Source organism: Mchenga conophoros, linkage group LG20 (assembly GCF_057382185.1).
Source record: "Mchenga conophoros isolate Kocher_MC1m ecotype Shallow Benthic linkage group LG20, M_conophoros_male_GT1.1, whole genome shotgun sequence".
Taxonomy (NCBI): Eukaryota; Metazoa; Chordata; class Actinopteri; order Cichliformes; family Cichlidae; genus Mchenga; species Mchenga conophoros.
Window position 1 is genome coordinate 25,230,193 of NC_140545.1, and position 16,598 is coordinate 25,246,790.

The 16,598-nt window shown below is 40.4% G+C and overlaps 1 protein-coding gene across 2 annotated transcripts in view; it reads right to left on the minus strand.

The window, feature by feature from the left end:
- Window positions 1-317: 317 nt before the first annotated feature.
- The window catches only part of LOC146550921 (metabotropic glutamate receptor 7-like), a 73,220-nt gene continuing 56,939 nt past the window's right edge, over window positions 318-16,598 (minus strand). For both annotated transcript variants that reach the window (XM_085258561.1, XM_085258560.1), the window contains 2 exons: window positions 6,824-7,076; window positions 318-1,436 (listed from right to left, as the gene is read on the minus strand). In XM_085258561.1, coding sequence (XP_085114687.1) covers window positions 1,387-1,436; window positions 6,824-7,076 — 303 coding nt within the window. In that variant the 3' untranslated portion in view covers window positions 318-1,386. The remainder of the gene's footprint in view (window positions 1,437-6,823; window positions 7,077-16,598) is intronic.

Genomic DNA, 16,598 nt, shown 5'->3' on the forward strand with positions numbered 1-16,598 from the left:
CAGGACAAATTGATCTGACATGTTACATTATTCATGTAGGGGATTGGCGGTGAGACTCGGGAGGGGTGTTGGTGCGGGAAGAGGAGCAAACGGGCGAGTAAGGAAGTCAGCAAGTGGGCATCGTTTTCTCTCGCAGAGGTCACAGCTCCTCGGTGTACGAGCACCAAACATTTCCATCAGCTACGCAAGCCTACAGTATAAACAACACGACGCCTGATTGCACTTGTACGCCACTTTTGGACTTTAGTCTCTCCGAGTCTCTCGTGCAAACTCACACATTTCCGCACGCACAGAAATAACTATGATATGCCGTCTGGTTTCGTTGTATAAAAGATAACAAAATGATTTTATTACACGTCCATAATTTGACAGACATCACAACATACTTGCAAGATTGCTCTGATATTAATGTTTCCCACACCATAATTAGGCATAATATACCCAGTGTGAAACTAAATAAAACAAACATGCTTTTGCAGATACAGGGAAGGTCAGTTCAACAACAGATTAAAGCCATATTCTGTCCCTCAGTGAAGTTCACTTCTGGTAAAGAAAACGAGCAGCAGAAGGATGCTGAAGCTTATTATCATTTTCAGAATTTATGTTTATTTTTTATTTTTTTTCCCCTTTTTTTTCTTCAAGTTTACATCAAATAGAACAAACATACATTGGCACATGCAAAGTGAACACTTTGTGGTGCTTTTCATAACCATTCAAATCCAACAGAACAAAGACTGGATATCTATTGTTTTACTCCAAACATGAAAATACTCTCAGATATTTACAAAAAAAAAATAATATATACTTACAATGCCCATCACTCTAACATAAGAATCATCTGGAACTGATTTGAATTAATTAAAATAAATTACTGTATGTGGCAGAGCTTGCTGTTTAAGGTTATTAAGAAATAAGAGGCACAGGAGAAAAAGAAATCACTTAGAAACAATACAAACAGAAATCCAATAATGGGAACCCCAAGAGAATATGGCTTTAATGACATTTTAAAAGAAAATATCTTGAAAGCAGATCCAGTGTCTTTTTCTGCATTTGTCCTTATTCACGGTGGCCCCCTGTTTAGCAGGCATGTTGATCTCCGTCAGCAAGAGAAGGGGTGGGGGTGGGGCCATGACACAAGTTTAAAAACCCCCAAAAACCTACAGTTTGGTTCTGGAGGCTTGACCCAGCCACACAGGCCTAAAGCCGTGCTAGTCTCTGTCAGGACTCATGCATCATGTCTGGATGAAAGTTGGATGCAATCCATAGTCCTGGAGTGCATAGGTACTGCAGGTGGTGCTGGGATGCCTCTGTCTGTCTTTCTCTGCTTCTCTACAGCTCTCTTTTCAATCACAGATAAAGGACATACAGTATTCGTTTCCAAGCAGATCAGATCCTGAGGTTGTTGTAACTCACATATGTTTTCTTTGTTGCTTGACCTGAAATCACAGTGAAATATGAAGAGAGAAAAACATAAACAGAAGAATGGAAAAGAAAGCATGTTTTCAAAGGTAAATACACATTGTCATCCTCCTTCCTGCTGTGCTGTGCATTCTTATCGCCAGCTGTGTGCAATCAGTAGAAACAAATTCCAGGCCTTGTGTATCATTTCAACTCACAATGCCCCCATGCAAAGCCTTAGATTCTATTTTCAGATGTTAACTAGTGATAAAAAACACAAACACCACACAAGTGGGCACCGAACAAATGCTGGGGCATGCAACGCGATCCCAGTCTGGATTGCCATGGAAACGTATCAGAATGTGGCTGCGTGCCTGTGTGCAGTTTCTGTTTGTGTGTCCTGCTGTATATCGAGAACCACTTTGAGCTTCAGACCTTCAAAGTGAAAGTTTTTTTGCAAACTGAGGTCATCCTGGCTTGTCTGTTTTATGGTAGGAATAAAATGTGGAGTTGTGGTTAGTCTTTGGCTTGCAGTGACATTTAAGCAGGGTGTCATACTATGAAGAATGGGCTAGGGTAATGTGGATGTAGTCCGTAGAGCAATGACAAGTAGGAGGATATGTGTATCTGCAGGCTTGTTGTCCTGTTTGTGCATTTCTTAATCACAGTCATTGCTATTCTACTACTTTAATGTTGCTATGGCGACCATCTCCCATGGGCTATGCAATTAAAGTCGCACCATTTCTTTACAGCTGCATTTTGTAGTCTTGGCCGGGAAGTATGATGAATAAAACATTAGTAAATGTACAACAGAATCTTGCTGGTAAACACAGTCAGGAGGATTTTTTTTTTAAATTTTTTTTTTAAGTAAGATGTTTTTGTGTGCGTTTTCAGGTTTGATACTAAAACATTTTGAACCGCATGCATTTTTTAAGAATCCGACTTCTCTGTTTATGATCTGCGCCAGAGTAGCGCATACATTGTGTGCATTAATCATGACCTGATCTAAGGGGTTAACATAAATGGAGGCAGCTCAAGCTGCGCTGCATCATTCACATGTAACATCTTTAAACATCCAACACATAGCTCATACAGTACCAGTCACACCCTCCCAATTTGATAGTCTATTTAAGCTGCAAATTCCCCCTCGCTCCCTCTGCCTCTTACACATCAGTGCCACCGCCGCTGCCCTCCATCACCGCCTGTTGCCTAACCCCTCCGCGACCCCAGCATCCCTGGGAAGGTTCCGCCGGGGATAATAACTAATCACTTCCCAATTTCTATGTATCATATTTATGGGGAGCGGTCAGCTCAGGGTTTAGGCACCTAACTCTAACAAAGCCCTTCCAGAAGCAAGTCTCGCCATTCTGCAGTCCTCCTGAAACGCCTCATTTAAGTGGGCCATTTGAAGGATTATGTAAATTAACTTTAATTTCACTGGTCACTGGGACAGAAAAAAAAACTGCATGTGTAGAATAACTGTTCAAATCTGATTAAAAAAAGTTTTACGTATCCCCCCCCCCCCCCCCCCCCCCCACACACACACACACACACACACACAGCAACTGCAGTAAGCTAAAAACTAAACCAAAAAGCTGAATTAAAATCAGATCAGTACAAATGTATGCAAATTTATAGATGAAGAAAAATTATGTAACTCTTTTAAAGGCTTGTATTTTGGTTTCTGCTGTGTACAAGCAACTGACCCTGGAGCTTTCAAATCCAAGCTGCCTTTCCACTTCTTGATGACATTGTTTTTGGTTCAGTCACACTAGAGTAAAAATAGGACAGCGACCTCCATGTGACTAGGAAAAACTGGTGGTTGCCCGGTGCAGCTGGTACCCCAAAGATTAAGCGTGCAACGGCGTCAGCCTCTTTGTGACCGTTTTCGACTGCACAGGCCGCCTCGGGGTGAAAGCAACCTGTCAACCTGCCTCGGACTGATTCCTGTCACTCTCAGACGGACTGATGAAGTGTTGCAAACTACTGCCGTCTAATTTATAAACGTAGACTTATTAGACCATCACATCTAGCTAGCACAAACAATCTGAGCTAGTCTGTACAACTTGCATGCGATGTGTCCCTCTGCAACTGGTTGTATTCTAGCTATATCCCCATAGCACCTGTATCATCTTGCAGTTATGTCTGGACCTGAAGTAAGTAGTTAATGTGAATTTCTGTCTATACAGATGGCAACAGAATTGAATGATTTATCACAGTTTTTTCCATAAAACAGATTGCATGTAATTACCAACCTGACCACATTCATTTGCAAACTGAAAGCTGATCGATTGTGTTTTATCTTGATGCACCAAAGTTGTTTTGAAGACTACAGCTGACTCCAAACGGTTGCAGACCTGGTTCCCATCCTTGAAGCAACCAGTTTAAAGAAAACAAGATCGCAAGTTCACTGCAGTAATTTTGGTTGCATTGTAGTGTGACAGTAACATTAGTTATGTGAGCAAGTCATCCATCTGTGGCTGCCATATCCTCAAAGCTCATTTTCCTTTAAGGGGACCTAAAGTATTATGCTTTTCCTTAATTGCTGTCACATATATACAGTTAAAATGCTGAATTCTCATATTAGATATAGCCAGAGTTTCAAATAATAAAGTCTTCTATGAGATATGATAAAAGTCACATTCGCCTGCTATTCAAACTTTCTGTTTGTGAGCGGCAGCCAATCAGAAGAAAGTTGGCTTAATGGAAAAGAGAGCTAAATTGATTAACTAATATACATTTTATTTCCATATAAAGAAGTATTTAAAAAAAAATCCAGAGCATGAATCTTCTAACGTCTGTGATTCTAGTTAGTTGTAATAGAAATTGGCTCAGACAAATCCTCTCTATCATCCTAATTTTTAATATTAAAGCCTCCCATAACTCTTCTTCCTTTTGGTTCTTCCATTTGTTAAGTTGTGTTTTCCGACTACAGATTTCATTGTTAATTAAATGAAATCAGTCAGAGAAGCATTAAGGCAGTCGCGCACATGCCTGTTGGGAAAAATGTAACGGGACAGTGAATCAATGCGACATCTCAGGGCGAAGCCTCTTCTCCGAGAGGTGTAATCATGATGATATTACACCGTATCAATATCAATGTAAATCTGCAGAACTGCTAATGCTCTTAATCCTATAAATCAGTTTGAGTCATTCCATAAGGGGGCCCCTGAAAAGAAGGAATTTGGCACTCCGATGGTTACAGGAATTGACGGACATTCTCCCGGGATGTTCGAGGCGCAGTTCAGGTTTCAGGGCGGTCATGCACATAAATTCGCCATTAATAAATGTCAGTTCCAATGTTGCTAAAAAAAGAAGGGCAAGAGGAGGAGAGTGCATGCAGCGAGGGGAGAAAAGGCGAGAAGATATTCATGTTGGAGAGACAGAAGGTGAGAGACACACCGAGCAGAAGATAGGGGGCACTTTTGGGAGGGTCTTACAGAGACCGCATGCCCTGCTTGGGGACTTTTGATGTGCTGCTACAACAGATGCCAAGGTTTCACCCCTATTTACTCAAAGAGCCACATGTGTGACAGGCAAAGATGTGCTCCCCATCCCCTGATACGCTTGCATCAGCACTCTGACTTATGCGCATAACTCACACTTTCGACTCACACAATGATACACACATTGAGAAGCACACTCAGTCACAGACCCACACACTCATTCTGCTCATGACAGATGAGTGTGACAACTGTTGGCTGTTTGGAGAAATTCCCAGGAAAATCTGTGATCTCAGAGGCATAATCCAGAGAGGGGTTGTGGGGCTGGTGCACCTGTGGGTGCCATGATCACTCTGTGTGATTAGAAGTGTTGTGGGAGAAGAGGTCTTTGGAAGCTGTGATGTGTGATTTGCATGAGCTGTCAATCTTCACTGTCTTTGTCCTGACAACTAGAGATGAGCATAAAGTTTCCATGGCAACGCTGGCCTAGAATTCTGCCTTTGCAGTCTTTCTTCTTTAAAGGGCTTAAAAAACTCTTTCTCATGTTGATGTTTCTCACCCACAACAAACACCATATCACCTAACTACGGAAATATGTAGGCCTCCCCACTCACGTACTAATACCCAGCTTTCTCTCTGCTAACAGGATCACGCTTACTGTTTTAGATGAAGGGTGGTATGAGTAACACACAGCAACAGGGACAGATAATCTCCTTCCATGCCCGTCGACAAAGCCCTGCTGCTTGAAATCTCTTCAGAGAGCAAGTGCCCCCATCTCTCATGTTCCCTGCCATGCAGCTGGCCTAAAGGTCGAACTATTAATCAGGATACAAGATAACTGGGTCCTTTTTAAGGGACATTATACGTCATTTTAACCAAGTCACCATCCTATTAAACCAGTGGAATGGGCTTTCTAGTACAAGAAAGGAAAAAAGATCTAAAAAAGACTAAAAAGATCTCATTTATGTGTCTTGGGAAAATTTACATCTATTATACAGATGTAGATCTCAGCTCCTGGGTCATCTTTATGGTCTGTATCATTTCTCATGGCTATAAAGGGACTATTTTTAATATTAAAGCCTCACTGTGGACACAAATGTGTTTGTAGATTGTGGACCGTTCATAGGTTAAGCTTATGTCTAACTAAAGTGTTGTACTAAAGTACAAGCATTTCTTTTTACAATGTATTGGTCTTTAAAACTGTGAAAATAAAAATTCAAATGTGTATTTCTAGCAGTCCTTTGGTAATACTCTACGTCCACATTCAGCCTGTATAGAAAAACAATATTAGCATTATTGTAGCTTACAAAAGTACAAAACAGAGCTTAGGCAAGGGTTTTATATTCAAAGGTAAAATCTTATTTTTTTCCAGATTAAAGTCATATATGAGCAAGAAAAAAGAAATTCCAATTACTGGTTGCCATGCATTGTGCCTGCAGTGGTAGACCTTATCAAATTATACTCTGCAATCAGGAAATACTTAGGTCAGGACAGAATTGCTACATGATTGGAAGCATTTATGCTTTGAAGAGACACTGCCAGGAGAACACCACACACGTTTTTGTGAAAGAGTTACTGCTGCGTGTCTCTTACTACTCTGCACTTTGGGCATTCCCTCTGTGCTGGCCTCTGAGGTGTGATGCAGTTGGTTCAACCTAGTGAAAGTGAGGGCTGTTTTTTTATTTATATATATTTTTTCTCATGTAATGTTTTAAAGTTTTACAAGTTTAGCCTCAGAGAATATCACATGACTTTAGTCACGAATTAAAAATTTTAATCTCAGAGAGTCTGAGTTTTGCAGGATGTCCACAGAGTAAGTCCTGGACATTAACACTTAAAAAAGGTTTGTGTACGTATTCATGATTATAGAGTGCAGTAAACTGTTTATTAATAGTCTGCATCCTGCTTACAAATGTTAAAAACTGTGCAAGCTTCTCTGTTTTATTGCATGTTGGCTAAAAACGCCACACCAGATTACTTACTCATGGGGTCAGCAGCGGGGTTCTCACACAGCTCAGTCTTTGCCTCTCCATTGGGCCTCTCGTTGGGCTTCTGGGACAGACGTGATGACATTGTGGCAGCTGTGACTACAGCCTTGAAGCTGCGCTTCCTCTTCTGGACGTTCATCTCAGGGTGGAAGATAATGATGTACACCTTGGGCATGTAGAGCATGCCCAGTGCTACTGAGGCACTGAGGTTCATAGAGATGGTCAGGGTGGTTGTCTGAATGTACAGCTGTAAGTAAGCAGAGACAGGTGAAGAGTGATTTTAATAAAGACTAGAATAGCAGCAGACATAATCAAAATGGGTAGCTCCTTTGTGTGTGGTATCAGCTTTGATTTGGCTGCTCTATGAGGCAGATAAATATGTTAGGAGTAGCATTTAAACACTTATAAAGAAAAATTAGAAACAAGACAGCGATGATGGCTAAACGTCTGTTGCCAATTAAAGAGCAGTCACACTGCTGAGCGAAGTGATGAGGCAAAACCTAATAATAGCCACTGCCCAATAACAAAATCTCAGCATCCAGAAGATACATTACATTGTTTGTTGCCATTTTCTGAGTCTTGCAATGTGGTTAACCTTTCTGCAGAAGGAGCCATGATGTTAGTCATTAAAAACTTTTATAGTTTTATAGGAACATATTTTTAATACTGAATTCCCACATAATTTAATGGATTATTCAATTATACAATTCTTGGTTTGATAACCTACTATTATTAAGAGATAAGTAGGTGATCCCGGCATTTGCTATGTGTTGCTATGAGCAAAAGAGCACTCATGCGTTTAGTACATGATCTAGAAGCATTTATTAAAGCTTGACCTGCAGCTACTCACTCAAGTCAAAGACGGTTCAAGTGTATTAATGACAACAGCAGAAGAATCACCAACAAATATCCTTACTTGCCCTCCTTCCTGCCAGCCTGTTGACTTTTTTCACTCTAGATTGATGGACCACACTGTCAGATGACAAGCTGTCCATGACATATTGAAGCCACCTTTCTTTTCCTTTTATACGAGCTGTTTTATTTCACCGCTCAAGCAATCCGAGCCCTACTTCTCCCACTAGCAAATTCTATTACCAGGCCCACTTTAATGTATATTCCTCTGAGAGTACAATAAAAGAACATGTATGCACTAAGAACACTACATTTTCAGCATACAGAAAGTCTACATTTATCTTTCTGCAGCTCTGCACACAGCAGAATGCAGCCCGAGAAAGGCTGTCAGTGCGGTAAGTGCTAGGATCATTCATTGGACTCCCGTGACATGAACACAGGTACATTCTCTCAAATGCAACATGACATTCCCTTTCAGTCGTTGCATAACACCTTTCACACTGTCAGCCTGTAATTGTGAGCTTGCATAACCCAGATCATGTAGGGATTGCAAATTTTAAACACTGACTTCATTAGAATCTAGTGATTTTTCTAAGAGGTGGTGAAGTCGGTAAATCAGAGGACATTTAAGAGCTCTTTGTTTCATTTAAGGGTCTTGGAGGAGAAATAATCACTTCAAGAGGGGACATTATTGTTTGAAGAGCCGATCACCATAGCCTCCTCTCTAATCTACTGCACTTGAAAGTATCAGATGTCACTTACATACTGCCATTCAGTCAGTCACTGGTAATGTGCACTAGAGAGGGTACCATTGTAAACACATTATCCACCACAGCGTGTCTGTGGAGAAGCAAAATGCTCAGTGAATCAGTGAGAGGAGGAAATGTCACCATTTGCATACAATCTTTCTTGGTAAATATTCGGAAACGGTAATTTCTTTCACTCATTTCCATGCTAGTCATGCCTTTGTCTTCTAATCTCCAAAAATCATTCAGATGCCTGATATCATCAACACACCAATGCACTCAATTGCCTCCATACCCTCCAGTTTTTCTGTGAAGCAGCATCAGAAGCAGCGATCTGGCTGGTACACCATGCATTAATAACTGTATGAATATCACAGTACTCTCAGCGCACTCTGTTCTCTGTCACTCTGGGCTGGGGGAATGTCGTTTCAGCTGCAAATTTGCAGGGCTCATGACTAGATTTTTTTGGGGCCACGAGTTAAAGCGTTGTGGGGCAGCACACGTGGCATCAAACATAATCGCCAGAGAATCTTCAGCCTGTGCTGCTGCGCTTCCATGTTTGGTAGATGGTAACCTGTCTGGTATCCATAGCAACACTACAGAGTTTGGTGCAAGCAACTAAAGATGCCTGGAATAAGCTTTTAATGAGATTCTGATACCAAAGAGTCTGCAATGCTGACCCTATCACAACTGATTTATTGACCATGCAGGAGAGCTGATTCGGGAGCAAGCTCACAATAAGCTGTAATAGGCACTTTGTGCGCTCATACGCACACACAAAGCATGTGTAGGTATGTGGGCTTTCATGCTTTCTAATACACATGCACGCACACACACACACACACACACAGGCACATAAGCACACCAAAACAAATCCTTTTTCTAACCATCTCTAACCGCAGAGACAGGGTTTTTCCATTGTGCATCTCTGTGAGCTTGACCCAAATTCGTACCCGCCAATCAAATGCTTTGCTTGTCGCAGAACAGTCATAATTAGCTTCTGTTGCTTTAACATAAATAAATACATGAAGGCATTTTCACAACTGCTTGGCAACTTACTATTTATAACCACCGTAATGATTTATTAACGCGCTCATCAGGAATCAAACGGTTGCTTTTGAATTTTACATCTCACTGACAAGCCAAATGCCAACATTCAGTCACAACAGACGATGTTTCTACTATTTAGACAAAAAGCTGTTGAGCGTAATTCTCATAATTATACCCACCAGGGATATACTTACTGCAAAGGCAATTTAATTGTGTATGGATGAGTACTATAAATGCACACAGTGATAAGAACTTGATTCAGTAAGTGACAATTAGGATGCTCTCTGCCCCGTTAGAGAATGCCTTCAATAATGAATCCAGGGGATTTGCAGTCTCCCCTCAACTACCTGGATGTCTCTTGTTGTTTGGGGTGGCCTACTTTCTATCCTGGCTCGTGTCATGAATAACTCTGTCTGGCTTTGTGCTCCAAAGCCTGATTCTGTATTGTAGCTCTGTATGTTGATGGCCTTTGCTTCTTTTCAACTCTGTACAGGAGATCCCCATTTCTGGTATTCATGATTGGCAGATTAAGAAGCTGTGACCGATAATGCACTCTGCATGTGGCAGAGATGGTAAGTAATTGTCACAACAATTAGAGGAAATCCTTTTTGATCTCAGGCCCTCCAAGGTTTGGAGGCCTATCTCCCCCTACCACCACTTCCCCTGCCAGTGGCGGACTCCCTCAGACATCGGTGCGTTGGTGGTTCTTTGTGTCCGGGGATGGGCGTCCAGGTACACACCTGTCATATTCCCATATATCATTGTGATATCGTTTATTCTATTACTCTTGTTCTCTTCTGCTTGTTTTCTTTTTTCTTTCTCAGCAGGTGATCCAGGTGATTGATATATGCATTTTTTTTTCTCTGCCCGTTCTGTTGGTTTTTGTCTTTTGTCCTTCTCCCCCGTCCCTCTTCTCAGCTGTTTATTCTACCCTCTTTCTTTCTCCCCTTCTTTCCCCCAGTCAAGTCTGTCCCGTATTCAGTAAGTGAAAATAAAATAAACAATAAAAGGTGAATCAAATGGACCATTACGGCAAGGCTGGGATGGTCAATTTGGTAAAGTAAATCCGTTGGGCATCTTTCTTTGCCTTTAGACAACAATTCTGATGGCAAAAGAGCCAAACGGGACAGGCAAAAAGAAAAAAAAAAAAAAAGGAAATCCCTTTTGATGTTTCCTTGACATGATTTGTCAAAATACAGTTCAGGATCCATCACGTGTGTCGGCAGGAAAATTGTGAAAAAGTGACATAATTTAAGTCCTACACGACTAAGAATAAAACTCTTTGAAAAAAACAGAGTTATTGTGTTTTGCCTATTTTCTGTCACATATATACTGTTTTTAACAAGGGCAAAGTTTCAAACAATAACATCTATGTGCAAGTGATCCCTGTGAACCAGAAGCTCATGCTTCAAACTGCTGTAATTGCTCTGTTTCAGACAGTTCTCAGTGAGACTGTGTCTAACACTTTACAAAGTGTTACCACCATGTTTTTGTCATGTTGTTACTTTCATTACAAAGGTTCTTCAGTGCTCTGCACAATGGATGGATATTAAGAAGGTACTTGCTGCAATTAGCTGACTACTCTTCATATGAATGGAGGAGGAAAATGGTGGGACGGTCTATAACTTTTTATTGCATGAAAGGACAAAAATATGATAAAGCTACAACTGTGTCCAGGACAGTAGGAATAATCAGCTTCTGCTCACATAGCACTTGATCTTTGCAAGCATCTGCATAGACATCACGCTAACACAAAGCCTGTATTGAAGAACTGAAAGTGATGCTAAAGCTGAGTGAATGCCTACCCCAGCCCAGCAGCAAGAGACGATCTTCAGCATGGAACCAAAAAGTGATGAGCTGACAGGCTTGAAGGACTGTAGCCTCCATTTCTACCTGTAGTTATTTACATTTGGACTGCTCTTGTGTGTTGTGATTAGGACAGGGATTTGTGTCAGTGTATGAACCTGTAGCCTAAAGTTTATATTGTTACTATTTATTATGTGACAATTCACGTCAGGCCATGTTACAAAGTAACGACAAATTAATCTAACAAGTAATGTAGTGCCTTACTTTCTCCAGGTAGTAATTAAGTAATTAATGTAATGCAGTACCCAAAATTTAAGTCTCTCTAGGTGTTTGTTAGTTTGCAAACTCCTCCTACATGATCAGGAGTTTGAGTGACCAAACTTGCCACGCAGGTAGGTTTTGAAGGTTCTTATCCATGTCAGAGATTAAAGATCATCACGTTTCCTAGCAAACACCACACAATAGGCTAACATCACCAGTTTATAGCATTTATGCACCCATAAAACCTTATGAAAACATCGCATCATTTTTCTTTCATGACAGTGATATCGAATTTATACCCCTAAAAGCTGAAATATGTACAATATATTAAAATGCCATCATGTTGCCTGGCAACCGTCTAGCAATAAAGTTAAAGTCTTTGTACACCTACAAAACCTTATGAAAGCATCCTATCATTTTAATTTCGTGACAATAACATCTTATTTATATCCACAAATGATGAATTATACATGTGTAGCAACCACAGAGCAACTGGCTAAAGTGACCCACTTTATTTCCCTCAATTTTCTCCATGCGGGTAAGTAAGTATAAGTAAGTCTATTTCTTTGCAAGCAAAGGCATAGCAATATTTTAGCATAGGTATGTACTAGTAATGTGTAATAATTTACTTTTTTTTGAGTAGCGGCAGCTATCCTTAATATGGTCACCTCAGCCACAGCTATTCCACCCAACCTTCTGTTTGTCTGGGGCAGCCAATTGGAATAAAGATGGCTTAAGGCAGGGGTCCCCAATCTCAGTCCACGAGGACCGGTGTCCCTGCAGGTTTTAGATCTCACCCTGGGTCAACACACCTGAATCACATGATTAGCTCATTACCAGGCCACTGGAGAACTACAAGACATGTTGAGAAGGTAATTTATCCATTTAAATCAGCTGTGATGGATCAAGGACACATCTAAAACCTGCAGGGACACCAGCCCTCGTGGACTGAGATTGGGGACCCCTGGTTTAAGGGGAGGGTGGCCCTGAATGGAGGACAGCTAAAATGCCTTGTTTCAAAAAGAGGCTTTAATAAGAGGCTGCACAATGGCACGGGATAAAACCAATAAGAAACTTTTTAGTGTGAATTATGCAAAGCTACCTTAGTGCAGTCTAAGAATAAAAAACATGGTGCTGGAAATGAGAGTATTAGGTCTCTTTTAAACTTTTGAATTTGGGAAATCATTTCAACCTTGGCCAACATTTAGAGGAGTTCCAAAGAAAGAGATAATCTGTGAGAGAGACAGGTTTTGGTAAAGTTTGATGATCACAAGCCTATTAAAAGATACTAGAGGAGAACACACACTGCCTGCGGAGAAGCTGAGGATCCTCCACAGCTCCTCGCGGCCTGATGCTCCCTCACAATGAAGAAAATTCGACATTGAGAGCGATGATTCTGTCAGCAACAACAGTTTTGACAACATTCAATCAAACTTTAATCACATACTCTGAGATAATGCGCATTACACAGTTCCTCAGTGACAATGCAATGCAGTCAAGTGCCTCTGGCTGGATGGCATCTGTCATGAACAGTATCTCAACTGAATTACAACAGGTAAAATCTAATATAGCGTTTTATATATTTATTCCAAATGATAGCGGAACTACAAATAATGAACGATGTGTTCATATTGTTTGGATACTTCTCTGAGACTGGTTGACATTACCAAAATAAATTATTCCCCACCTACAATATAGATGATGTCAAGGCAGTAGTGGCAGACTGTTCTTCTAGATAATATTCAATTGGAATTTGCATGCATGTTTTTTCAAGCAAAGTCTTGCAAAGATTTCAATCAATCAGTAGCCCAGCCTTAAAAGTGTAAAAGGTAATATACATAAAACCTACATTATTTTCTCCATTTGTGATTTTTTCTTTGTATCACAACAGTCAGGAAAACTACGAGCAGCTTCTGCTTTGCAGCTCCTGGTGTTGCATGAATGAATAAATATATGAATTTTTAATTTCTGTGTTTGGACATTTATATGACCCATCTTTCATGGGATTATCAGACACAATAAGCCAAATGTCACCTAACATCCGGATCAACCAGACTTAGAGGTAAGTGCTCAAACAAACATACGCATAAGGCTCCTCGAATATAACGCCCAAGGAGATATTTCACTATGGAAACATAAAAACACATGAGCACAGCCCATTAAAACCCAAGTCATAAATAAATCCAGACAAATCAAACACTACTTCTGCATCCATTAGTGCCAAATGTTTTAAATGTGACCAAGTTCATATCTAGCAGTCTGTAACCCATATAACGCACTCTCTGATATAGCCATATGCCACTTTTGCCCTGCGTTCTCATGCTTTAGAAATGCATTAAGAAAATGCAAAAACATTATGAAGAAAGCGTTTAATTAAAGCTCCATTCTCATTCCGCCTCACATCTAAAACTGAAAGATTAACATTTTTTATACAACGGTTGTCATAAATCATGATATGAAGGACAAGATAAAATGAAGTGAATTCCGCTCTCCGTCTCATTTAGCTCGTAATGTTCGCAGATTCTTTCATCTTCGGTCACACCTCTGTGTCTTCCCATTTCAATATGTAATGGCAATACTCCACATCTTAACTGCGCACAGAGTGTGAAACTGATGTCACACTCCCTTCTCCCTGATAAAAAATAATGGACTAAAGTTAAAAGCACAACTACAACCTTTCTTTCTTTCCATTATACTTGACCACATTTAGCTTTTCGCCTGCAGTCCGCCTCTGGTGCAATCTACTCAAGGTTTCATGCATAAAACAAGTGATAGGCAGGGGAATTTCACATATTATTTTCAAAAGACTCCACATCTCCGCACTAAGTGTCACATCCAACTCCTGTCAAACGCTGCTGTTTGCAGAGAGACAGGAGTTTTAGAAGATGCAATTTTACCTGCTGAAAGCTGAAGTGAAAAAGTTTTCCGCAGCATAGTTAGTCATTGTTAATGATGCTTGTCAGGACGAACCGTCCCCATGAAGTTTATGTATTACAGGGGACATCTTACAAGAGCCTAAGAGGTTTCCACACATGTACTGAGGCATATAAGCTTCCAGTACATGGAGTTCACTTTTAAGCGTGACTGAGTCTTGTAGGTGTTTTATTAGAGTGTTTCAGTGCCTCGGGATAAATGTTTCATTATATCATCGTCCTACTCTTCTGAACTGCAAGAAATGTTCTATGTTTAAACACCAGCCCTCGTGTTTATTGGCAGAATACATTAAATCTATTTATCAGTCCTTTGCTCAGAGCAAACATTTATGGTGAGGCACTTCAGGCAAAAAGTGTTTTTTTTTCTTTTTTTGGTGTCTGTAGCTCAGGAAGTAAAGCAGGTCATCTACTTATTTGAAGGTTTGTGGTTCGATCCTTGGCTCCTCCAGTCTGTATGCCAAATATCCTTGGGCAAGATCATAAGTTGCTCTCCGATGCATTCACTGGAGTATGAATGCGTTTGAATGGTAGATAGAGGCACTTAAGCATATAAAATAGAGCTTGTGTGAATGGGTGAATGAGGCATATTGTATAAAGTGCTTTGGGCGCTGTGGCAGAGTAGAAAAGCGCCATTTAAGAATCAGTCCGATCATATCTATTACCTGAACTGTTTATACCTGTATAACAGTTTCAAATAAAAATGTATAGCTTTTCACAACATATAAAATCACCAGCCACTATATTAGTTAGACGTGTTCAACAGCTTGATGATGCAAACATCTAATTAGTGAACCCAACAACAACAACCAAATGCATTTAGACATTTAGACACGGTAAAGACAACCTGCTGAAGAACACCAGAATGGGGGAAGAAATCGATTTAAGTGACTTTGAATGTGGGAAGGTTGTTGTTCCCAGGGAGGCTGGTCTGAGTATTTCAGAAACTGCTGATTTACTGTGATTTTCCCACACAACCATCTCTAGGGTGTACAGGGAATGGTCTGAAAAAGAGAAAATATCCAGTGAGCGTTAGTTCTCAGGGAGAAAATGCTTTGTTGGTGCCAGAGCTCAGAGGAGACCAGTCGGACTGCTTTAAATGGATAGGAAGAGAACTATAACTCAAATAACCATTCATTGCAACCAGAGTATGCAGAAGGGCATCTCTGAATGCTCAACATATCAAACCTTGAAGCAGATGGGCTACAGCAGCAGACGACCACATGAGTGCTGCTCCTGTCAGTTAAATACAGGTAAAGGGAGGCTACAATTTTCACAAGCTCACCAAAACTGGACAAGAGAAGATTGGAAAAATGTTGCTTTAACATGAAAGCATGGATGCTTCCTGCCTTCCATCAACATTTCAGGTTGCTAGTTGTGTTTGGATAGGTTTTCTTGGCACACTTTGGGGTTCTTAGTCCCGACTGGGCATTGTTTAAACACCACAGCCTACCTGAGTATTGTTGCTGACCCCGTCCAAGTTTTTATGACCACAGTGTGCCCATCTGACCCATGTCCCAAAGCTCAAATAACCTCAAACAAGTTTACTGAACATGACAACGAGTTAACTGTGCTCAAATAACCTCCAGTGTTACCAGATCTCAATCCAATAGAGCACCTTGGAAGAGGAAACACATCATGGATGTGCAGCTGACACTATCATGTCAATATGGACCAAATTCTCTGGGGAATGATTCCAGCACCTTATTGAATTTATGTCACAAAGAATTATGGCAGTTCTTAAGGCAAAAGGAAGTCCAACCCAATACGATCTGCGTGTAGATAAAAAAAAATCAGTCTGGCTGTGAAAGTATTTTCTAATTTATGCCGTGATAAAAAGTGAACTTAATTTTCCCTCAGTAAAAACCTTTGACTCTAATATGTCAACAAAATGTCACAAGAATAAGTGGGATTTATCCAATATTCATGTAGCTGTAATGGTAATATCCGCAGATTAACAGATATGTAAATAGATAATGCATCGTTTACATATTTAAAACCTTATTTGCAATACACTTTTTTTGAAATAATAAACTGGAGAGGTTTCATGCTGATTTGATCTGGATGCAGGTGACTTTCATAGTAATTAACTTGAGAGTGGTGAGTATCCGTCTGAGCACATGC